This window comes from Cervus canadensis, chromosome 13 (genome assembly GCF_019320065.1).
Source record: "Cervus canadensis isolate Bull #8, Minnesota chromosome 13, ASM1932006v1, whole genome shotgun sequence".
NCBI lineage: Eukaryota > Metazoa > Chordata > Mammalia > Artiodactyla > Cervidae > Cervus > Cervus canadensis.
Window position 1 is genome coordinate 49585889 of NC_057398.1, and position 24714 is coordinate 49610602.

At 48.0% G+C, this 24714-nt stretch overlaps 1 protein-coding gene across 1 annotated transcript in view; it reads left to right on the forward strand.

Moving 5' to 3' along the window:
* The first annotated feature begins 2475 nt into the window (after positions 1-2475).
* The window catches only part of PARP1 (poly(ADP-ribose) polymerase 1), a 40377-nt gene continuing 18138 nt past the window's right edge, over positions 2476-24714 (forward strand). Inside the window, exons 1-8 of the mRNA XM_043485352.1 lie at positions 2476-2791; positions 8246-8411; positions 15151-15275; positions 16787-17001; positions 18471-18570; positions 20327-20443; positions 21038-21214; positions 23788-23932. Coding sequence (XP_043341287.1) covers positions 2672-2791; positions 8246-8411; positions 15151-15275; positions 16787-17001; positions 18471-18570; positions 20327-20443; positions 21038-21214; positions 23788-23932 — 1165 coding nt within the window. The 5' untranslated portion in view covers positions 2476-2671. The remainder of the gene's footprint in view (positions 2792-8245; positions 8412-15150; positions 15276-16786; positions 17002-18470; positions 18571-20326; positions 20444-21037; positions 21215-23787; positions 23933-24714) is intronic.

A 24714-nucleotide genomic window follows, 5' to 3' on the forward strand; every position in this document is an offset into this window, starting at 1 on the left:
TTTTTTCATATTCTTTTCCATTAGGGTTTATTACAGGATATTGAATATTGTTCCCTGAGCTATCCAATAAAATCTTGCTATTTATTCAATCTATATATAACAGTTTGCATTTCCAACTTCCAATCCAACCTCCCACTTGGCAAGCATAATCCCTTCTCTATGTTTGTGAGTCTGTTCCATAGATAAGTTCATTTGCGTCATATGTTAAGATTCCACATGTAAGTGATATCATATGGTATTTGTCTCTCACTTCACTTAGTATAATAATCTCTAGGCCCATTCACGTAGCTGTAAATGGCATTATTTCATCCTTTTTTATGGCTTATACTCCATTCCATTCATCTGTCAATGGACATTTGGGTTGTTTCGACATCTTGACTATCGTATACAGTTCTGCTATGAATATTGGAGAGCATGTATCTTTTCAAATTATAGTTTCATTCAGATATATGTAGGGCAGGGATTCTTAACCTTTGTGTGTGCACCCAGGGCCCATTTGTCAATCCAGTGAAGTCTATGAGCCTCTAATGCAATGGTAGCTTCCAGATACACTATCAGGCAAGTTATCTGAGAAGTCACAAAACAGAAAGCTCCACAGACTAAGATGCTTGAATTGCAGGGCTTATTAAATCAATTTGAAACACCTGATTGGCATCTCCTGCAGCAAGGAGAACAACATGGGGTGGATAACATACCCAGGACAGGCTGGAGGAGACGTGGGGCACACCATCTAAACCTGGGGTCCTGCAATGTTCATTTGTTCTGTCCCTTTGAGACTGACAGTGGGGTTATGAAGACTGGAACTGAGGATGCTCAAAGTTATTCAACAGAGAGTAAGTACCTGGAGCCAACTCACAGTCACCTATCAGAAAGACACAGGGGCAAGCACACCTGGGCACAGATGTAGCTCGCCAATAATCTGCTGAGCAGATTTTATCTGCAGTTCTTGAGCAGAGCGCATGGAAGCCAGAATGGGATCACAATATTATCACCAGTGAGTGGCTATTAGGGATGACACAGTTGTCAACCCAGAGGTCAAATGATGATGCCTGTTGAGTTGGTTACCCTCCAAGTAAAATTCTTTTATTTGTTGCATTGTATATTCCACTTACTCTATTCACATGCAACATATCAAACAGGTCACTACTTAAGCTGCTTGCCTAGGTCTGTCTCACAACCTACTAGCCTACTCAACATCCTCATCTCAAAAACTTCTAGCTTTTTCCTTCTCTATGTTTACCAAGTTTTGTTTCATTCATCCTGTTTATTTTTCTTTTCCTCAATAGAATGGAATATTCTCAAATAGAGCATATTCCATTATAATCATGTTTTAGATGAATAAAATAAAATGCATAGAATTTTAAAAGAAACCAAGTATATACAGTTCCACATTAAATAACAAGACCCAGGGCGGCAGGTCTTTCAATGACCAAAATTTAAGTAGTGATGAGCTTAATACTGAGTTCTTCCTGTTGACTAAAAAAAGATGTACAACTTAAGAGTTTTGAGTTACATTTTATTTGGGGCAAAATGAGGACTGCAGGCTGGGAGGCAGCATCTCAGCTAGGTCTGAGCCACTGCTCCAAAGCAGCAGTGGGGGAAAGTCAATATATAAGGTTTTGGTGAAGGAGGAGTTCACTGCCATGAAACACTCAACTTACAAAAGGTTTTTGTTAGTCATGAGGATCTGATGTCACCATGAAGGGATTTAGTGCGTCTCTAGATATGAGGAGATGTAAGAATTGAGATCATAAAATCTGTTCCTAAACACATCCAACTATCTAAAGACTTGTCCCATCAGAGTCCCTGGAGCACAGAGTGCCCCTCACTCCACCCTGCACTCCCTCAGGGTTGTTGAAGGTCAACAGCTTTAGCAGCATGGGCTTCAATCTCTGTAGAGGCAGATGGCAAATGCCTTTGTTGTTGTCACTGGCAATGCTCTTGGTAAGTGCCAATTTGTAATTTACATCCCAAACAACTGTAAAGTGATATTAAAGTGCTGTGATAACTATTGCTGAGACTCCCAAAGTTTGTATCCATGCATTAAAATTCATATGAAGGCGATGCTAGATTTCAGTTAGTATTCGGTTCCAATGGTCCGCGGACTGCAGTCAAACCTGGGCCGAGAGCCTGCCCAGGTCCTTTGGCTGCCAAAGGCCTTTCCCCAGCCAGTCCAGTCCCTTCCAGATCTGGAAGCCCTCAACGGAGAGGGAACACATGCATTAAAAAGCGACAAGGGTGGAATCAGTTGTGAGAACACTTAAGCCTTCCTGGGGACAAACAGTTAAAGGGGACAAATGGTGAAACCCCGTCCTTCCCAGAGCTGCAGGCAAGGGGTGAGCCTGACTTCTGCCCTCAGCATCCCGGAGGGAGGTCGCGCAGCCGCAGGCGTCGGGGAGCTACCGCCCCGCCCCCGGCCGGCAGGGGGCGCGCGCGCGCGCCGGCGGCCCCGCCCCGTGCGCACTGGCGCCGGGGCGTGCCCGCCGCCAGGCATCAGCAATCTATCGGGAGCGGCGGGTGGCCTGCGCGGCGTGTTCGGAGGCGGCGGCGGCGACGGTTCTAGGCGCTTAGCCGCCTGTGGCTAGCGGATCGGTGGGTGAGGCGGCAGTAGCAGAAGCGGGTCTCCAGGTCGCGGCGTCGGGCTCCCGGAGCAGTAAGCGGCAGGAAAAGGATGGCGGAGTCTTCAGACAAGGTCTACCGGGTCGAGTACGCCAAGAGCGGGCGCGCGTCTTGCAAGAAATGCAAAGAGAGCATCCCCAAGGACTCGATCCGGATGGCCTTCATGGTGCAGGTGCGGGCGGAAGGGGCGCTTTGTGCGCAGCCGGGCCTTCGCGCGTCCGAGGAGGGTGGGGGGAGGGCCGGCCCGGAGCCATGGGCCTGGCCGACCGCTCCCAGCCAGCGCGGGGCCTGCGGGCACAGCTGCTATCGCGGGACGAGCCCGCCGGGAGGACCCTTCTTCCGTCAGGTTTTGCTGATCTTGCAGGAAAAGCCCGGGAAATACGGTCTGCAGCCGGTGGGACCTTTTACTTTGTGAAAATGAGCCACTTCTATCCTTTTCTGGGTTTATTTTTATTGCCGTTCGCTTCGGGAAGGAAACTGACTCGTGGTTTTTTGAAGCTAGTCTGGTTTTGACCTACCTTGTTTTGGAAGATATTTGTCCTACATTGACGGTGGCCACTGGCAAGTGACGATTTGGATTTTTTTTTTTAATCTATTTTTGGCTATCATTTCAACAACCGCTCATTTTTTTAAATTATGCAAAACTATGCAAGTCGATGTCATTTCAGTACAGTGCGTTCACTTTTGGCTTACGCTATGGTTTAACATTTTCCCCCAAACTTTTCAAGTTCACAGAACGTTGTCTTTTTAGCTTTCTGGTTTGAGTAAGAGTGGTTCCTGGGGATTCTCATCTGGGCTTCTTAATAGGGTCAAGATTCTCTCCGGTGGTCCCGGAGGCTTCCGAGCAGGCCAGAGGGGTGTTGGAGTGAGGTGGTGTGTCTGGAGAACCCTCCCAGGGCAGAGAGATTCCTGCCTCTTTCAGCTTCCAAAAGCTCCCGTCTGTCTGTGTAATTCTAGTTCCCACCTGCCCTGTCCTCCCCACCCCAACCAAGGTAAAGCTTTTGTCCAAGCTTAGTGCTCATGGTCAAGATGGCTTAATTTTCCCTCCACGGGTGAAGCGGTAAGGTATTTTAGGAATGACTAGATGGTATTGCTGCATTTGCGGTAGTTAGGTGGTGGAGGGGAATGGGTACTAGTGTGTACTTAGGCTATCTCATTTCATAATATTGTTACCGAGTCCCAGCTCAATCTGCTTACTGCCCGACAGGCTAATTGAAGCAAGGAATACTAACTTTATTATTTGGAAAGCCAACTGACCGAGAAAATGGCAGACTGTTGTCTTTAAATCAGCTGTCTTGTTGGGATCTGGATGCCCGCTTCTTTTATAGGACACAGAGGGGAAGGAGTTGAGAAAGTAAAGATCATTTTCTTGCAAATCTCTCCCAAAATGGCCAACCTTAGGGAGGGGAAAGAAAGAAACTGAAGTTGCTTAGTCGTGTCGAACTCTGAAACCCCATGTACTGTAATGTGCCAGGCTCCTCCGTCCATGGGATTTTCCAGGCAAGAATACTGGAGTGGGTTGCCATTTCCTTCTCCAGGGGATCTTCCCAACCCAGGGATCGAAACCGGGTCCCCCGCACTGCAGGCAGATTCTTTACCATCTGATCCACCAGGGAAGCCCTCAGAGAGGGGATATGTATGTTAATCTCTTTAGACAGAGAGGTAGGGTGCCCAGAGGCAGGTTATTATATATGGTTACAATAACAAGAGCAATGAAAAACAAAGGTTAAAGTCCAATAAACAGATCCTGATCCATCTGGGAGTTAGAATTAGCAACAGTTTGTCACTTCTTAGGTGGCACTAGTGGTAAAGAACCTGTCTGCCAATGCAGGAGACCTGAGAGATGCAGGTTTGATCCCTGGGTTGGGAAGATCCCCTGGAGAAGGAAATGGCAACACACTCCAGTATTTTTGCCTGGGAAATTACGTGGACAGAGGAGCCTGGCGGGCTCCAACAATATGACAGGGATTGGCATTGTCATCTTAGTATCATTCTCAGGGTCACCTAGCTCACTACCCAACACTTATCACTTAGTAAACACTCACTGAACACCAGTTAGGTTCTAGGCATGGTGTTAGGTACCAGGGGTGCAAGGACAGACTCCATTTCTGGGAGCTCCCAATTTGGTTAAAGGGGTGATGACTGGTAAACATTGCTCTGCTGGGGTGGGTGCCACCTGATGGAGCTGTGCCCTTGGCATGGTGGGTGCCAAATTGGAGCTCACCACAGAAGTGGCAGAAAGTTAAGGATGGAGGAGTAGACGAGGCCTACTATTTGAGGAGCCTTATCGCCCCCAGAAGCGTCTTTTCATTTCATCCTAACGTTTGGGTGGCTGGCTGATCTCATGAAGTCCCCATTAGTGCAGGGGCTCTTAACCTGGAGTCTGTGGGATGGCACATAGAACTCGAGAGGTCCATGAGTTTCAATGAGAAAAGATTCCTGTCTTCCCTGGACTTCGGTTACAATTCATTACTTCCTACAGTTATGAATGTAAGCCACAAAGCAAAGGCACATTAACAGTAACTGCAGTTTTTGTCATCAGTAGTAGTTATTTTCATATCATTTATAGTTGTTGGGGATTTTTTAAATAACCATTTATACTCATCTCAACAAGACTGTGGGCTTCCCTGGTAGCTCAGATGGCAAAGAATCCCCCTTCAGTGTGGGAGACCTGGGTTCAATCCGTGGGTCGGGAAGATCCCCTGGAGGAGGGCATGGCAACCCATTCCAGTATTCCTGCCTGGAGAATCCTCATGGACAGAGGAGCCTGGCAGCCTACAGCCTCTCGGGTCACAAAGGATCGGGCATGACTGAACAACTAAGCATGGCATGACGTGGCAACAATATTAAAGTGAAAGAGTCGTGTCCGACTCTTTGCGACCCCGTGGACTGTAGCCCACCAGGCTTCTCCACCCATGGAATTTTCTAGGCAAGAGTACTGGAGTGGGTTGCCATTTCCTTCTCCAGAAAGATTACAGTAGTTGTTAGCAATAAGATTATAGTAGTTATTGAAGTGGGTACTGTATCTTGTTATTTAATGCTTTAAAGTTTGGAGTGAAGGGCAGGGAAGCCTGGCGTGCTGCAGTCCATGGGGTTGCAAAGAGTCAGACTGAGCGACTTGTAGATTACTGTATCCCAGCAAACTTTTTTAATGTTTTCATAATTATTTCAATACCATTGATTTCCTTTGTGAACTTACGTATTTTATTGTGCATTTAAAAATGTTACTCTGAGAAAGGGACGTCATCCATAGGCTTCACTGGACAGTCAGAGAGGACCCTGTTCTCCTGGGACGCGGGTGAGCAGTGAAGAGGCTGGTTGGCTCTAGTCCAGGCAGTTGCACTGAGTAATCGCTTCCTAAACTAAACAAAGTCTAACATTCTGGGCTCTCCTTCTGCTTACTTGGTAGTGAAGGAAATTTTTGTTATTAAAATTAAGTGTGATTTTTCTCTAATGGTAATTGAGGGTGGAGTTTTAACACAAACGTTTTGTAGGTCCTGTAGGCTGAGCTGGTTCTTCCCCCACCCGCTTTGGATTTAAATACCTTCTTTTACATTTGTGTGGGAGGATTGTTCTCAGAGTATCAAATACCTGATACTTTAGCTGGCAGGCCCTGGGACAGCCTGGAGGGAAATGAACCCAACCTTGGTGTTCTTGGAAGGGCCTGCAGGAAACAGCTTGGTGACTTTCCTCACGGTAACAGTTGTTTTGCATTCTGTGGGCTAGGCTGGCCCTGGTGTCGCCTCTTTTTATGGCCCATTTCTCAGGAAGCAGCCTGAGAGTGGCTGGGTAAGGACCCTGGTGCATGGTGGGCACTCATGTTTGCTGAGTCTCCAGCCAAGGATTTTACTCCTTACTGGAGCTGGGCGGCTGCCTGGTGAGGCAGTAGTCTTGTGACCTTGGTCTGGTTACTTTCCTGCCATCTCATCCTCAGTCCTGAGTTCTTAAGTATAAGGCTTTGCGTTGATCAAGGGTTCTTTCCTCTGGAGGGAGACCAGCGGCCTCGACAGTCCCGGAGTTTGTGCTGAGTATACCCTGGTGGAGGCTTTGCATGTTTGGCACTGTGCCGGTGGTTGGAGACACAGCACTCAGGCCAAAGTTAAAAGGAGCAAGTGTGGGGGCCTCAGAGAGCCAGAAGAAATTGTGGCCGTAGGTTCCGGTGGGGGTGGGGGTAGAGCCATGAGCCAGAGGCCCCCTCTCTGCACCTAGAGGAGGCTTAGCGAGGGTTTCCAGGGCAGGCAGAGCCAGGTCAAGGCCACTGCAGATGCTGTCACAAGACGTCCAGGTGCTTAAGGATATATTGGCTGCCTTGGTGAACATTTGAAAGCCAGGACACAAGTCTGTTCTTGAATGCCATTTGTTGTCTGGTTGTGGGTGGGGAGGGCTGTCTTGGAGGGAGCATCTTTCCCACAGCAGGAGTCCCTCCATCCTTCCTTTCTTCCTCTTCCCTCCAGACCTGGGGCACCCCACAAATGCTCTGAGTGCCTGCCGTGACTGTGCTGGCAAGACAGGCATCGCTTGGCGCCTCTCTGGCAGCTCCAGACCTGATGCAGGACACAGATCTTGATCAAATAATAACCCAAATGGATCTTCTTAACTCTGGGGAGCTATGGGAAGGGGCGTCTGTCATGGGACCTGAGGAAGTGCTGTTGGCTCTGGTTAGAGCTGGGGATCCCAGGGGACAGCCATAGCTTCTGTGCCCCAGCCGTTAACTGTGTTTTATTCAGTGCTGTCGATAGAACCCAGAGAGAGGCTGCTCACCTAGTAGGAGAGGCCGGTTGGGAGAGCTTGTCCCTGCTTTTCCTGAGCACTTTCCGAGTCTGCATGACTCCATCCTCAACGTTCTGTTTGGTGTTTATTTTTAACGCAGTTTTATGCCATCTGCTTGACATTTAGATTTCTGTCCTATCAAAGCAGATGTTTGGGGCCTTCAGTCAGAACCGTTCGTATATTTTTAAGTACCTCTTCCTGCCGAGCGACGTAGAGCAGTGTAGTGGAAAGACCTGGGGCTGAGTCATCTGTCTGACCCCACCCCCATGAGACCGCGAAATGGGGGTGCTGGCTCCTCAGAGACAGCTGCGGGGAGTCCCATGGTGGCTGGTGGGCAGCAGGGTCCCTCCAGCTCCTGGGGGTGGGGCGCCCCCCTGCCGGTCCCTCATCGAAGTCCTTCATTCCGTGCACATCTGCGTGGCTGCTGCCAGCATGACACTTCTCTGACATCTGCTCAGCCCGGCGCTTATCGGGGACTCATTCCCCATTGTCCTAAGTGCACAGAGCCCTGGGGGCCATGCGGGTCCTGGCAATGGTGGGGTCTCTTCTGCTTGGGGGGCCACGGGAAGCAGGACTGGCATCTCCTGTACCCTCACCAGCTCTGAGCTGAGTCTGCGACTGAAATGCAGTGGCAAGTTTGGTGACCACGCTCAGGGCTGAGCTAAAAGCTGAAGTGCCGGTCAGCCCCCCGGGATGTCCTGGTGCCCGTCCCCAGGGCAGGCAAGGCAGCTTCCTCACTTGAGGGGTGGGTGGCGTCCTCTGTTTACAGATAAGCAGGGCGGTTTGGGATGTCTGGTGCTGAGGGCCACGCCTGAGGCTCACAGCTCTTTTTCCGCCTTTGATTCCGCCCTTCTAGTCGCCCATGTTCGATGGGAAAATCCCGCATTGGCACCACCTCTCCTGCTTCTGGAAGGTCGGCCACTCCATCTGGCACCCTGATGTCGAGGTGGATGGGTTCTCCGAGCTCCGCTGGGATGACCAGCAGAAGATCAAGAAGATGGCCGAGACTGGAGGAGCAACAGGTGTGTGCGCAGTGGGGAGGCGCGGGGGTCGCCCCAACCCTGGAGCCAGGGGCCCGTTCTGTGAGAGCAGAGAGTAGGCCCTTCGGCTCACTCTCCCGTTACTCCAGCAGCATCTCGGTGACCCAGAGTTGTCCTGTTGGGTGCAGGGTATGTTACTTCCAGATGCTTGACATGTAGCCTTTAAATTTGCTGTGGTTGTTATTTACTAGCCCCTCTTTTAGCGTAGTTTCAGGTTCACAGCACAATTAAGCAAAAAGTATGGAACGTGGAGAGTTTCCACAGAGGCATGACCTCTGCCACCATCAGCTTCTCCCAGCAGCTGAAGCTACGTTGACACATCGGTTCATCCAAAGTCCAGAGTTTATATTAGCCATCAGTCGTGGTGGTGTACATCTTTCCTGTAAGGGTTTGGGCAAATGTATAATGACTTATATCCTTCATTATAATGTCATTCAGAGTATTTCCATCCCTCTGTAAAATTCCTCTGCATTCTACCTGTTCATCCCTCCATCTCCCAACCCCTGGCAACCACTAATATTTTTCCTATCTCCATAGTTTCATCTTTTCTAGAATATTGTGTCATTAGAATCATACAGTATGTAACCTTTTCAAATTAGCTTATCACTCAGTAGTATACATTTAAGGTTCCTGCATATCTTGTCACAGGTTGATAACATTTCTTAGGGGCACTAAATATTCTGGAAGTACTGGGGCACTAAATGTCTGGAAGTACCACAGTTTATCCCTTCACCTACTGAAGGACACCCCAGGTGCTTCCAGTTCTGGCAATTATGAATAAAACTACTATAAATGTCCCCATGCAGGGTTCTGTGTGGACATAAGTTTTTTAATTGGTTGGATAAATACTAAATATCAAGGCACACAGTTGCTGGATTGTATGGTTAAGAGTATCTTTAGACAGCAAGCTTCTTCCAAAGTGGCCAGACCATTACATTCCTACCAGTAATGAGCAAGAGTTCCTGTTACTCCATGTCCTTACCAATGTTTGTTACCAGTGTTTTGGATTTTGGCAAGCTAATAGGTTTGTAGTGGTATCTTGTTTTAATTTGCAATTCCCTAGTACCATATGGGCAAAGCTAACACAGTTCTGCTAAGAGAATGCACTGGTCATAGCAGACACTCTTTTTCAACAACATAAGAGACACTTTACACATGGGTAACACCAAATGGTCAAAACCAAAATCAGATTGATTACATTCTTTGTGGCCAAAGATGGAGAAGCTGTATATGTCAGCAAAAATGAGACCTGGAGCTGACTGTGGCTCAGATCATCAGCTCCTTATAGCAAAATTCAGGCTTAAATTAAAGCGAGAAAAACCACTAGGCCAGTACAATCTAAATCAAATCTCCTATGATTATATAGTGGAGGTGATGAATAGATTCAAGGGATTAGATCTAGTAAACAGAGTGCCTGAAGAACTATGGACAGAGGTTCATAATATTGTACAGGAGGCAGTGAACAAAACCATCCCAAAGAAAAAGAAATGCAAGACGGCACAGTGGTTTTCTCAGAAGGCTTTACAAATAGCTGAGGAAAGAAGAGAAGCGAAAAGCAAGGGAGAAGGGGAACGGTATACCCAACTGAGTGTAGAGTTCAAGAGAATAGCAGGGAGAGATCAGAGGGCCTTCTTCAGTGAACAGTGCAAAGAAATAGAAGAAAACAACAGAAGAGAAAAGACTAGAGTGCCCCTCAAGAAAATTGGAAATAGCAATGGAACATTTCATCCAAAGATGGGCACAATAATGGACAGAAACATAAAGACCTAATAGAAGCATAAGAGATCAAGAAGAGATGGCAAGAATACACAGAAGAACTGGACAAAAAAGATCTTAATGACCTGGATAACCACAATGGTGTGGTCACTCACCCAGAGCCAGACATTCTGGAGTGTACAGTCAAGTGGGCGTTAGGAAGCACTGCTGCCAGTAAAGCTAGTGGAGGTGATAGAATTCCAGCAGAGCTGTTTAAAATCCTAAAAGATGATGCTGTTAAAGTGCTGCACCCAGTATGTCAGCAAATTTGGAAAACCCAACAGTGACCTCAGGACTGACCCAATTCCCAAGAAGGACAGTACTAAAGAATGTTGCAACTACTGGACAGTTGCACACATCTCCCATGCTAGTAAGGTTATGCTCAAAATCCTTCAACCTTCCACATTACGTGAACCGAGAACGTCCAGATGTTCAAGTTGGGTTTAGAAAAGGCAGAGGAACCAGAGGTTAAAATGCCAGCACTCATGGATCATAGAGAAAGCGAGGGAGTTCCAAAATAAATCTACCTCTGTTTCACTGGCTATGCTAAAGCCATTGACTTTGTGGTTCATAACTGTGGAAAACTCTTAAAGAGGTGGGAATACCAGACCATCTTACCTGTCTCCTGAGAAACCTCTATGCAGGTCAAGAAGCAACAGTTAGAATCTTATATGGAACAACTGACTGGTTCAAAATTGAGAAAGCAGTATGATAAGTCTGGTTATTATCTCCCTGTTTGTTTAACTTATATCCAGAGCACAGCATGCAAAATGCCAGAGTGGATGAGTTATAAACTGGAATCAAGATTGCCGGGAGAAATATCAACAACCTCAGATATGTAGATGATACCACTTTAATGGCAGAAAGCGAAAAGAAACTCAGCCTTTTGAGGGTAAAAGAGGTGAGTGAAAAGGCTGGCTTAAAACTCAACATTCAGAAACAAAGATCATGGCATCCAGTCCCATCACTTCATGGCAAATAGAAGGGGACAAGGTGGAAGCAGTGACAGATTTCCTTTTCTTGGGCTTCAAAATCACTGTGGACGGTGACTGTAGCCATGAAATTAGAAAACAGTTGCTTCTTGAAGACAGGAAAGTTACAGCAAACGTAGACAGTGTATTAAAAAGCAAAGACATCACTTTGCCAACAAAAGTTTGTATAGTCAAAGCTGTAGTCTTTTTTTAGTAGCCGTGTATGTATGCGAGAGTTGGGCCATAAAGAAAGCAGAGTGCCGAAGAATTGATGCTTTCAAGTTGATGCTGGAGAATATTCTTGAGAGTCCCTTGGACAACAGGAAGGTCAAACCATTCAATCCTAAAGGAAATCAACCCTGAGTACTCATTGGAAGGACTGATGCTGAAGCTGAAGCTCCATTACTTTGGCTACCTGATGCAAAGAGCCGACTCATTGGAAAGATCCCTGATGCTGGGAAAAATTGAAGGCAGCAGGAGAAGAGGGCAACAGCGGATGAGATGGTTGGATGGCATCACTGATTCAATGGACATGAACTTGGGAAAACTCCAGGAGATGATGAGAGACAGGGAGGCCTGGCATGCTGCAGCCCATGGGGTCACAGAGAATCAGAAACAACTTGGCAACTGAATAACAAGAAGTACCATGTGATTTTGAGCATCTTTGCACTTTGTTTTATTGAGTTCATCGTATAGTTTGGACAGCAGTCCTTTATCAGATATGTCTTTTGCAAATATTTCCTCTCAGTCGGTGGCTTATATTTTTTATTCTCTTGGTGCTATCTTTCACAGAGTAGACATTTTTGTTTTTAATAAAGTCTAGCTTATCAATGATTTATTTTATGTACTGGGTCTGGTACAGTCTAAAAAGTTACACCAGGGGCTTCCCTGGCAGTACAGTGGTTGAGACTCCAATGCAGGAGACTTAAGAAACACAGGTTCAGTCCCTGGGTCGGGAAGATCCCCTGGAGGAGGAAATGGCAACCCACTCCAGTATTCTTGCCTGGTGAATCCCATGGACAGAGGAGCCCTGGCAGGCTCCTGGAAGTCCATAAGGTCACACAGAGTCAGCCACGACTGAAGCAGCTTAGCACCATACCCAAGGTCATCTAGATTTTCTCCCATGTTATTTTCTAGAAGTTTTATAGTTTTATGTTTAATCAATACATTTAAATCTGTGATCCATTTTGAGTTAATATTTGTGACAGGTGTAATCTGTCTAGATTAAATTTTTTTTGCACGTATATGTCCTATTGTCCCAGCACCACTTGTTGAAAAAGCTGTCCTCCGCTGTGTTAATTTGCTCCTTTACCAAACATCAAGTGACTGTATCTGTGTGGCTTCTGGACTGTGTTCTGGCATATTTATCGATTTGTGTATTTCACCAGTATCACACTGGCTTGACTATATAGCTTTATAATGAGTCTTGTTACGCAGTGTCAGTTCCCTGACTTTGTTCCTCTTCAATATTGTGTTGGCTATTCTGGGTCTCCTGCCTCTCCATAAAGATGCCTTTAAATTTTAAATGGTTGATTCTTTTTTTTTTTTTAATCATCCTTTGAAGGCGATCTCCTGAGACTGTATTCTCATTTCTCTGCCTTCCTGTGAACTGGCCCAGTTTAACTTATGATTGTGACTCCAGGCTGTTGTTGAGAACAAGAAGTTTTAAATTGTCCCAGATCCTGTAATTCGGAAAGAACTATCATTAATATTGCAGGGTGTCCTATTAGAAAATGTTTTCTATTCAGATATTGATGCTTGTGTGTTTATGTGTTTTTACTCCTGCAGAAAAAGGATTCTACCTTAAGTATAATACTAACTTCTTTTTTAATATTCTATCACCTTTTCTTTGTGATAAAATAAACATAACACAGTGCTTACCACTTTAAGTGTACATTTCAGTGGCGTTAAGTGCAATTCACACTGCCATGCAGCCATCACCATCATCCTTCTTCAAAACTTTTTCATCTTCCTAAACTATTACTTCATACCCATTAAACATTAACTCCTCTTTTTTCCTCCCCCTACCCTCTGACAACCACTATTTCTGTCTCTGTGAGTTTGATTACTTCTAAGTACCCCATACAGTGGAATCACACAGTATTTATCCTTTTGTGTTTGGCCTATACTGTATTTGTCCACCTGTGTCTGACTTATTTTACTCCGCATCATGTCTTCAGGGTTCATTCATGTAGCATCTGTCGGAATTTCCTTCCTTTTAAAGGCCGGATAAGAATTCTGTAATATGGCTGTTCCACATATCATTTATCTGTTCATTCATCGGTGGCCATTTGGGTTGTTTCTACCTTTGGTAATTGGTCAATATTGGTATGCATTTATCTGATCCAGACCCTGTTTTCTGTTCTCTTATCTATATACTCATAAGTGGAGTTACGAGTGGAATTATCATAAGTGGAATTATATCAATACTCTACGTTCAGTTTTTTGTGTAAATTGCAGTACTGTTTGCCACAGCAGCTGTGGGATTACTCATCCCCCCAAAAACACACGGGTTTTTTATTTCTCCACACCCTTATCAACACTTTTGTGTTCTGGATTTTTTGGTTTTTCAGGATTTTTATAAATAATATCCTTCTTAATGTTTTGAAGTGATACCTCATAATCTTGATTTGTATTTCCCTGTGGTCTACACATTGCATTTTACAGTTTAATATTTACTCTTCTCACATTAAAAGTTACACATTTCCATCATTATTGTTTAAGATAATGTTGAATTCATTTATTCAGATCGTGCTAAATTTTGTGCATCATTCAAGTATTTGGCATATATTATGGTAGTTTGAATCTTTGCCCCATTGCTTTATCAGTTTTTCCAATTGAGTTGAGACACCTGGAGGTTAGTTGAGTAGCCCAAGGTTAGCATGGTGGTGAACGCCCGAGGCGAGATTCAAGTCCAGACTCTTTTGCTTTTGAAATGAGGCTGTAAACTATTTAGCTCTGTTACAAACAGAACTGTCAACAAATTTCTCATATATCCTGGGCATCTGTCCAGTTATTTCTTTAATTCTAAGAGGAGGAAATGCTGCTGAAAGAGATGAACTGTTTCAAGGTGTGTGTGCCAACCTGCCTTACAGAAAGATTGTATCAGTTCTACCTGTACCAGCAATGTGTAATGTACTCATTTCTCCACTTCCACACCATCCCTAAGTACTTTCATTACTTTTCATTTTGCTGGACACATGTTTCATCATAATGAGGCTTCATCTTTGAGTCAGTGTTCTTGTGATAATATCTGTTTTCTCACAGTACCTGTTTTTGGTATTTGGAAATTTTTCATCCAGAATTTTTAAAATAATACACAGTTATATGCACAGACTTTACATGTACAATTCAGTGAATTTTGACAAATGCATGCACACATCTAACATTTACCCGTCAATAAGTAGCCCCCAGAAAGGTCGCTTATGCCCTTTCCAAGTTATCCTTTCTCTCATCAAGGTAACCACTGTTCTGATTTCTGTCCCTTTGAATTAATTTTGTGTGATTTAACATTTCAGAGAAAAAAGAACAGTATCTTATTCTCTTGAAAGCTGCTTTTGTTCAGCATGTCTGTGAGACTCATCCAGGTTGTCTTGTGTGTCATCAATTCTTTTTTTTAATTACTGAAGAGTGTCTCAGTTTGTTCATTCAATCTCCTGTTGATCTACTATTATACGTCATAGTAAGCACTTACTAAGTTCTTTCCAAAGTGAGGAAGGGGGCTGCAGAGGAGGAGCCGGGGGGTGGGGGTGGTAAGACCAGCACCAGCTAACATTGTGCTGTTTCTAGGAGCCTGAGAAAATTTTTTAATTTTATTGCCAGAGGAGAAACTGTTAACCAACCACAGTAGTTAGAAGCAAACGTAGATGAGATGGACCACCTGTGGTTGCCCAAAACACAAGGTGTCCTGGTAGAGAAATCCCAAGAGGTAGAGGAGGAGGACAGGGCTCTCTGGAACTACACTAAGGCTGTTGAAATGAGTGTGGCTCTGTTAGATGTTTCAGGCAAAGGCCAAGATGGAGTTGGCAGCAAGACAGAGAAGACGCTGATTGACTTTGGGGCAGGGTACGCCAAATCCAACAGAAGCACGTGCAAGAGCTGCATGGAGAAGATAGAAAAGGTGAGAGCTTGGGGCCTGGTCTGTCTGACTTTCAGGATTTCTCGCGTAGGATGTCACTGGATATTTCAAAAAAAGAGAATAGGGCTTTAGGTGTTAGGTAAAAATAAAGTGAATCATCTTAGTGGAGACAGGAGATAACAATGACTTTTCCTGTGGGCAGATCTAGCCCTGGTTATCCACAGTGCCATCCTTGTGTGTGTCTCTGAACCTGCTCTTAGGAAACCTGGGAGAGTTTGGAAAACATGTACACAATGGGTCTCTTCTGGACCCCCACAGGGCTGCAGGAAGCTGTTGGTTGTGTTTTATGGTAGACTCAGTTTAAGGAGTGCGTTTGTTCCCTAGCGTCAGCGTCCAGGCTTTCTTCCACTTAGTCGGGCACTTCGTCCACCCTCCTTCCTTTCCAGCTCTCACCCCTGTAGGATGACAGCTGGTCGGGTGGAGTGACGGCTGTCTTGAGTAGCTCAGACGCAGGTCGAGGGGTCGGCCTGTGCCCTTTAGCCTTGTTACCCGAGATCCTCTCATCTTGGGCAAACATGCTGGTTGATTAATTCAAGGCACTGATGAGAAAGTTTCTACCTCCTCAGTATTGTACAGGAAATTAAGGCGAGTCAGTGAGTGTTCAGAAAGGAAAAACATGAAATTGCTGGATCTTCTCCAGCTGCCTTCTCCCACAAGAATTTGAGGCAGAAGTTAAAAGTGTCACAGGGCGCCCAAGGCCGTCTGTCACAGAGCGTGGCCAGGCCTGAGATGGCGTTGTATCAGTGCCACTTGGTCCAAGCCTCCCCATCTGGGGCCCACGGGCCTGAAACTCAGTGGGGATGTCAGACCTGGGCAGGATGGCAGGACTGGATGCTGGCTTACGGGTTTGCTACCGCATTTTAGGGAGCCTTCATCTGCATAAAAAGACTGAGGAGACTGGGGAGGAGGTTGCAGAAGATCCCTGCTAGGATTGGGGCCTGCTCTGCATCCCTCAGGGGGCTTCCCTGGTGGCTCAGATGATAAGGAATCTGCCTGCAATACTGGAGACCCAGGTTCGATCCCTGGGTCGGGAAGATCCCCCGGAGGAGGAAATGGCAACCCGCTCCAGTATTCTTGCCTGGAGAATTCCTTGGACAGAGGAGCCTAGCGGGCTACAGTCAATGGGATTGCAGAATCAGACATGACTGAGTGACTAACACTTCCACTTCTGGCTCCCTCAAGCCTGCAGTATAGCGTCCCAGGCATTGTGCTTACCTCTACACCGGGGTCTGCAGAGCATCCTCAGGGTGATGTTACCACTTTGTCACTTGCCCAGGCAGCTGGGTGGGTAGGTAGCTAGTTGGACTTAACTTTATTTAAAAATGGGGAGCAGAGACTTTAGGGTAACACAATCCTTAATGGCATAAAACAGCCAAAACCTTCCAGCAGCCCTCCCATCACCTTCAGTGTGAACCTGGTCGCCCCTGGGCTGCCCCGATGTTTGACCACCCTTCCTTATCTCTCTCTGGTAACACGTGTGGATTCTCCTACAGGGCCAGGTGCGCCTGTCCAAGAAGGTGGTGTACCCCGATAAGCCCCAGCTGGGCATGGTTGACTGCTGGTACCACCCAAAGTGTTTTGTTCAGAAACGGGAGGAGCTGGGCTTCCGTCCTGAGTTCAGTGCAAGCCAGCTCATGGGCTTCAGCTGCCTCACTGCAGAGGACCAAGAAACCCTCAAGAAGCAGCTCCCGGAAATCAAGGGTGAAAGGTGGGTAGAGGGCTGGGGGTGGGGGGTGTCCATGGGGCTTCAGGGAAGAGCTTCACACAGGCCCAGAGTCTGTATCAGACCGCTGCACCCTCCTGACTAGCCCGTCTGAGCATTCCCCTGACTGGAGTCCACCACCACCTTTCCTCTCACCAATCCATGACCCACTCTCACGTCCCTGTGGCATCCTCAAGTGTAGACGCAGCCTTCAAGCACTATCTCAGTTCTAAATGCGCGCGTTTAGGACGTCCTGGTGGTCCAGTGGTCGAGAGTCTGCCTTGCAATGCTGGGGACACGGGTTCAGTCCCTGGTCTGGGAAGATTCGACGTGCCGCAGGGCAGCTAAGCCTGTGTGCCACAACTACTGCAGCCCGTGTGCCCTAGAGCCCATGCTCTGCCACAAGAGAATCCACCACAATAAAGAAGTCCTCGCACCGCAACTAGAGAAAGCCTGCATGCAGCAACAAAGACCCTGAGCAGCCATATAAGCAATAGTAAATTTTAAAAATGAAATAAGTGCACAAGTTTTTTGTACAGCACATGTGGCTCTGGAATGTTAAAGAAAACTAGAAAGTCAAAGGCATGGATTTTAGAGTCCTCAAGAGTGCTTTGACACTCGGTATAGGTGTAAGAAGAATGTATAAGCTTCCATTTATGCCGTAACCACCAGAATTGGTTGAGCACTTCTGGTGTGCTGGGCACTGTGCTAAGCCTCTTGCAGGATAATTCATTTAACCATCACCACGATCCTACAAAGTAGAGGGTATACTTTTTCCCACTTTAATGAATGAGGGGAAATGCAGGCGTTCCATCTCAGGCCATTGTGAGAGCTGAAAGCATTAACCACCGTGGCTGACCTGCCCTGTTTCTGGGGGCTACTGATGACCCTCGGGGCCCTCTGTCAAGTCAGGGGTGATGCTCTTGGACGTGGTCAGCAGCGTTTGCTGACCTGGCTGGGGCAGGCCAGCTGGCAGCACCTAGACTGCTGCTTCTTGTTGGGCTTTAAATGATAGCACAGCCTCCCACATCTGAGAACAGCCTCTTGGCCTCAGGAGCAGCCCCGTGTCTTAGCTTGAAGACTCAGTGCCTGACCCTGGTCCTTTGTCTTCTGCGGTTGCTGCCCTCAGCCGTGGCCTTAACCTCTAGCATAGTCCCTGCCAGACCTTCCAGGCCATCGTGTCTATGCCCGGAGATGGGTAGCATTTTGATGTCTGATGGGGCCTAAGCCCTGGGTGCTGCGCCGGATTGTTCCAAGGCTCTGGAGCGACTGCTGGCCCGTCCTTGCAGCGGAGTATGTCGTGAAGTGGCAGCTGCAGGCCTGAGCAGATGGCGAGCTCCTGAGTGGGCAGCACCTGGCCGAGCCGCGTTAGAGTGGCGTGAAGATGGTGTTAGAGGATGCTGCGTCACCCGAGGCATTGGCTTTCAGGGTTTCAGTGGTTCTGGTTCTTTTCTCACATCCTTCGTCTCTTTCAGAAAGAGAAAAGGCGATGAGGTGGATGGACTAGATGAAGTGGCCAAGAAGAAATCTAAAAAAGAAAAAGACAAGGAGATTAAGCTTGAAAAGGCCCTCAAGGTGAGTCCCAAGCTGCATGTCTCCTCTCGCCGTTGAGTCTAATTCTCTTCCTCATGCTGGGGAGAAAGTTCAAGGAGGTGCGGGTGTCGTGCTTTGTAAGAGCTTTTAAAACTCCCAAATCGATAGCTGTTGTTCAATAGCCTGGCTTTCCCCCGAGACATTCTTCCCTCTTCCCAAAGCAACGTGAAAGCATCCACAGTGGGCTCTCAGCGTCAGACCAGTGGCCAGGCTGGTGGGCGCCGAGCTGTCGCTTCCCACTTGGCCTCTTGCTGGGATAGGCGTGTCATGCCTCAGCCACACAGTGCATCACTGCATCCCAGACCGAGAGCACGTTGGAAACTGGGTATTGAGTTCAAGGATACTCAAGGTTCTTGGCACAGAGAATGGCTGAAAGAAATAAAATTCGGCTTTTTTTTTTTTAATTGAAAATCTCTTCTTGGGGGAAAAAAATAGAAGGCATATAGTAAAAGGAGAAAACTGCCCATTAGATCAGTGGTCATTGACCAGAGATATTCATTACCGTGTTGGTAAACGTGTATCAAAGCAAAGTGAGAATTATCAACCAGGAAATGGCGAGTGTTTGGGAAACTAGGAGGGCGCAGTCAGTTTCTTTTTGGGGATGTGGTTTCCATGCTTAATATGAATCACAGATTCGGTGTGAGTTGTCCTTCAGTTTAAAACGTGTCTGTTCTGTGCCATCCCTGGCTTCAGGGCCCCTGCGGTGGGTTTGGTGTTCTTCCTTCCGTGCTCCACGCGCTCCCCAACCCGGCACATCCGTTTGTGCTGGCTTCCCGTCCTTGGTCACGTAGGTGACATCCTTCTGCTGCTTCCTTCTCACCATGCACCCTTAGACTTCTTCCTCGTCCTCTCTCGTTCCAGGCTCACTACGTGGTCCTGCAGGCGTGGATATTTTTAGTTGTGTATTTTATTTTTAAAAAGTGATGCATATTTATATTTATTTTTACTTTTTTTTTTTGGACCACACTGTGCAGCATGTGGGATCTTAACTCCCCAACCTAGGCATTGAACCTGTGCCCCTTGCAGTGGAGGCACGGATTCTTAGCCACTGTACCACCATGGAAGTCCCAGCGGTCAGTATTACTGAGAGGCCCTTACGGACATGGGGCAGGGGAACCAGTCCCACCTGTGTGTGTGATGCAGCTTTGTCACGTTAAAGTCCTCCTCACCCGGTGCTGAGAGGGCTGGCATTTCCATCTGTCTTGCAGAGGTGGGGTCTCAGGCCTAACCGAGCATGACTCGCCCAGTCCCCTAAAGCGGAAGGAAGTGCTCCCCTGCTGTGGGGAGGCCACTGCCTTCCTAAGCAAAGCAGATGTGAGAATAAATAGTGACGGGAAAAGTGCCCACGAAGAGTAAGCACTGCATAAATATTACCACAGAGATTTACAGTTCTGTTTTCAGAAGAGCTGAAGTCTGTTCACGATAGTGAGCAAGTATAACTCACGATTGAGGAGGTTGGGGTGTTTGGGGCTTGCCCCCACTTGATCGCAGGTAGTTGGGGAGCCGTCCCTCCTCCCTTCGGTGCTGGACAGGTAAACCTTCCTGCGTGCATGTCCTGGGATTTGTCTCTGAGGGGCTGGTTCCAGGGACTCTGGAACACCCCAGGGAGCAGAGTCCTGGGATAGGGCAGCTCTGCTCAGTGCAGGGCTGTGAATCAGGGCCAGGGTGGACCCTTCCTCTGGTTGGGCTTCTTTCTCTGAGAAGAGCCGATCTCTCAGCTGCTGACTGTCGCTCGCAGGCCCAGAACGACCTGATCTGGAACGTCAAGGACGAGCTAAAGAAAGCGTGCTCGACAAACGACCTGAAAGAGCTGCTCATCTTCAACAAGCAGCAAGTGCCCTCCGGGGAGTCGGCGGTGAGCTGCCCTTGTGTTTCGGGAGTCGCGAGCCAGGCGGCCAGGCCGTGTGCGGTGACTGTCCCGGTGGAATGTGGGAGGCCCTCCGGTTGAGCACCTGCCGGTATTAATTGGGAGCGACATTCCACAGTCGTGTTGCATGGTCATCCCCATCGAGGTCGCCATTTCGGGGGCAGGAAGGGGCAGGCGCTGAAGCACTGAGGTGGGCCGCACGTCTGCCTCATGTGTTCATGCCGCATACTGGGGCCCGAGGAGCTCTCCGCTGCCTTCCTCCCGGACTCCCCAGGGGCCACGGGGGCTGTTTCCCCAGCAGGCCCTGCCGTCACTCCAGTGCACTCAGAAATAGTGGGTGCTCTGGGCTCTCCCTCTATTTCTAAGTCACCGAGGGAAGGGGTAGCTGCAGGAACACTTTGTGCGTGGACTTAAGATCCAAGCTCCAACCATGAACCGCCTCCCCTGGGGAATGTTAGGGAGCCTCAGGGCACTCCCTTTTTTAGCAAGTGAAGTCTGTGCAAACTCTTCATCCCACATTGGCAAATGTCCTCTCACGGCCCCCCTCCTTTCCTCCCTGACGTGTTTCTTCACTGGCTTCAGATCTTGGACCGAGTGGCCGACGGTTTGGTGTTTGGCGCCCTGCTTCCATGTGAGGAATGCTCAGGCCAGCTGGTCTTCAAGGGCGACGCCTATTACTGTACCGGGGACGTGACTGCCTGGACCAAGTGTATGGTCAAGACACAGACACCCAACCGGAAGGAGTGGGTGACCCCAAAGGTAAGTGAGGTGGGAGGTAGGAGCAATCCTGGGATTTTTTTACAGAAAAACGCAGTGTGTGCGTGCTTGTCCACACTCGAGGCCACCACGACTGCAGAGTACAGTGTCTCAGACCTCTTTACATTGGGGCCTTCCTCATAATCGGAATACAAAATTATGTCACTGGTTCTGTACATTTGCAAACTACACAGATGGAGAACCAGTGCAGTTCCAGCTGGAGCACAGGTTTGTCTAGCTGGTGTGAACTGTGAAGACTGTGAGTCATTTTTAATTTCTGTTTCTCAAGTGCCTACCCTCTGCCAGGCGCTGTTCTAGGCACACGGGACACAGTGGTGAACCAGTGGCAATTCCTGCCTTTATGACAGGAGGGTGCTTCTCAAAGACATTTCCTTGCCTAGGTGCTGGAGGAGGAGTAGGACCCAGGGTTCACGTGTCCCCTGTCACCTTCTCTCTGCTGAGTTCTCAGAATGCAGAAAGCCTCAGTTGGGGCACCTTGTCAGGAGCCGTGCTGCTGGGGAACCAGCAATGTCAGGGGGCTGGCTGCTGGAAGGACCCAGCACCCCCTGGGTCGGTGGCCCTGCCACTCACCGGGCTTTGGGGTCGGTGTCTGTCAAGTTCCCTCACTGCCTGTGTCTTCTCCCTGGGGTGGAGCGTTTGGACCAGCAGCGTGTGTAACTGTCAGCTGCATCGGGGCTGATCGCCACTTTCCCACATTTCCCCTTTTGCACACATTCTTTTCCTGCCTTCTCTGTCTCCTACCGTAATTACTGAATACCTCTTGTGCAGCTGCTCTGAAACAAATCTGACTTTGTTGCTGCCCCACCCTTAAAACCTCACAGTGATTCCCCATTTCTTCTAGAAATATTTCCCATTTCTTCTGAGAATGTCAATGTAACTGAGCCCATTTGTGGTATTTGTATCCCTTTCAGTATCTTAGGTTGGGGAAAAGATAAGATTGTTGCATGAACTGTTTTGTTCTTGATATGTCGGTTGCGCTGCATCTATGTGTAGTTTTTTTTTTTTTTTTATGTGTAGTTTTTTAAAGGTTGTTATAAAAGGATACCTGGGTGTGCAAAGACATTTTGTCAGGTCAACAGTGCTTGCTGCCCAGGCGAACTCATGGACTTACAGGCCCTGTGTAGGGACTGGGCTGCCACCAGGGGCTTGGATCACAGAATCAAGGGCATCTCCTTAACTTGAACCCCCCTTTTCCAAAGCCCTCCATGATCTGACTCCAGCTGCCTTCTGCAGCCCCTCTTTTGGCTCTTTTATTCCTCTTCATATATTACTCTCACCACTTGACATACACGTTCTCTCTGTCACCGTCTTACCCCTTCCCCAGTCCATCCTCATCTGTATCTCTTTCATTACACACTCAGCAGTGGGGAACCAACTACAGTTGTGTGTTCCCAATACATCACAATACCCGTCCGATGCATTTACTTAACTGCCTACTTGTCTGCTTCCAGCCAGCTGAGCAGGTCACTGCCTCTGAGGAGCCCTCCCAACGTTCCCAGCATTGCATCACTTTAGCACGCCTCTGGTTTAGAAGCCAGCTCCTATATGGAGGTTACCTTCTCATGTCTGACTCTCAGTCAAGGCTGAGTTTGTTTCTCAAAGACCAAAACTCTTTTAAACCCACTGTGACGTGTGGTACATGTTAGATGCCCAGCATGTGTTTTATCCACTGGATGGTCATTGACCATGGATCTAGCAGGGAAGGACCGTTTCTCTTTTTTTTAACTTTTTATTTTGTATTGGAGTATAGCCGGTTAACAATGTTATAAACAGTGAAGGGACTCAACCATACATATGTACGTATCCATTCTATCCCAAACTCCCCTCCCATCCAGGCTGCCACATAACATTGAGCAGAGGTCCGTGTGCGATACAGTGAGGAAGGACTGTTTGTTAATGGGATGGAGACTTAGGAGAGTAGGGACCCGGTACCCCTGAGCCGCATGCATGTGATGTTTATTGCGTGACTACTTAGAGCAGAGCCCACAGGGGTCACCTGGGGTGCAGGGGGACTTTGCTGCACGCTGACCATTGTCAGGCCGCCTGCATCCATGGTCACTTCTAGGAAGGAGAGAGAATTGCCTTGATTTCCTTCCAGGTAATAACCTCTCTCCCAGGGTATGGAGAGTCGGGGGGGCTTTTGGTCATGGAAAGGACATATGACCCTAGGAAGATGCCTCTTGACCCTTAGGATTGTAACTCAAGAGTGAGGCCCGAGGGTTGTAATCAGGTTCCAGCAGGGGTCCCCTGACCAGATAATCAGCAGGGTTTTTTGTTTTGTGTTTTGTTTTTTAAGAAAAATATTTTTCCTCTTAAAGCGTCATAGTACCAGTTCTATTATAAATATAGAAGTGCTGGTAATAAGTACTATATTAACAGTATTCCAACTGTTGTTGTTGAAATACTGTATCAACTGTATTTCATACTAAAGGCCTCTAGTTTTCCTATTTTGTTATTCTTTATTGTGAGAAGAAAAAGATTCTCAAATTCTTTGCTTTGTCAGTTGGTCATTTCAAGGGAGAACTGGTTTCTTAACTACAACTTACGTTTTTTAGGAATTCCGAGAAATCTCTTACTTCAAGAAACTGAAGATCAAAAAGCAGGACCGCATATTCCCCCCAGAGAGCAGCGCCCCGGTGGGGGCGGCACCCCTGCCCTCCGCAGCTTCAGCGCCTGCCGCTGTGCCCTCCGGCCCCTCAGGTACAGCTCCGGGCGCAGCCTGGGTGGGGAGGGCTGGGGCCCTGAGCTTAGCGGGGAGAGGGGATCCGGCTGGGTTCTCCTGTTGGCCGATCCCATGGGCAAACTCTGCCCTTGTGTCCCCACCCCACCCCCAGCAGGAGGAGAAAGGCTGGGGAGGGGCTTCTGAGTAGGATCAGGGAGACGGTTACCGGTGGGGACATTGTCCTGCCTGCCTGAGTCTGCACTGCTAGGCAGAGTCAGTCCAGGTCTCACCTTTCCGCCTCCGAGCAGCCCCCCACCTCCACCCCCACCATTCATCCCAAGCCTAATGTGACACTGGGGCTCTGTCCCCTCAGAGACCCGCTGTACACACTGTGGTCGACATGAGAGGTATTCCACACCAGCAAAGACAGTGAGATCAGTCTGTGTGTTCCTGGCAGAAAGGGGCCGCTGTCTGTTTACTCAAGAGACACGTGGCATGGTTGTGACCACCGTGTGGCAGGTGGAGGGTGAGGATTCATCTGTGAATGTGAGCCCACTAGTGCCCTCCCTCTGTCCCCTGGGGAGAGGTCGTGTGGTCATCCCCAGTCACCCTGCCGTTTGCAGCTGGGTTCAGGAGCATGTGCTGTGGGCTGGGCGGGGTCGGCATCCGGGCGCCGCGCTGAGCGTGCCCTCCGCTTCCCCCTCACTCGCAGTTCACAGCTCAGTGGTTCTGTTCCCTGTGGCAACCTCGGCCAGCTTTCAGTTAAACCCTGTGGGTGTCTCTGGTTGTTCCCCCCTCACAGTTCGGTTGAGTCGCTCAG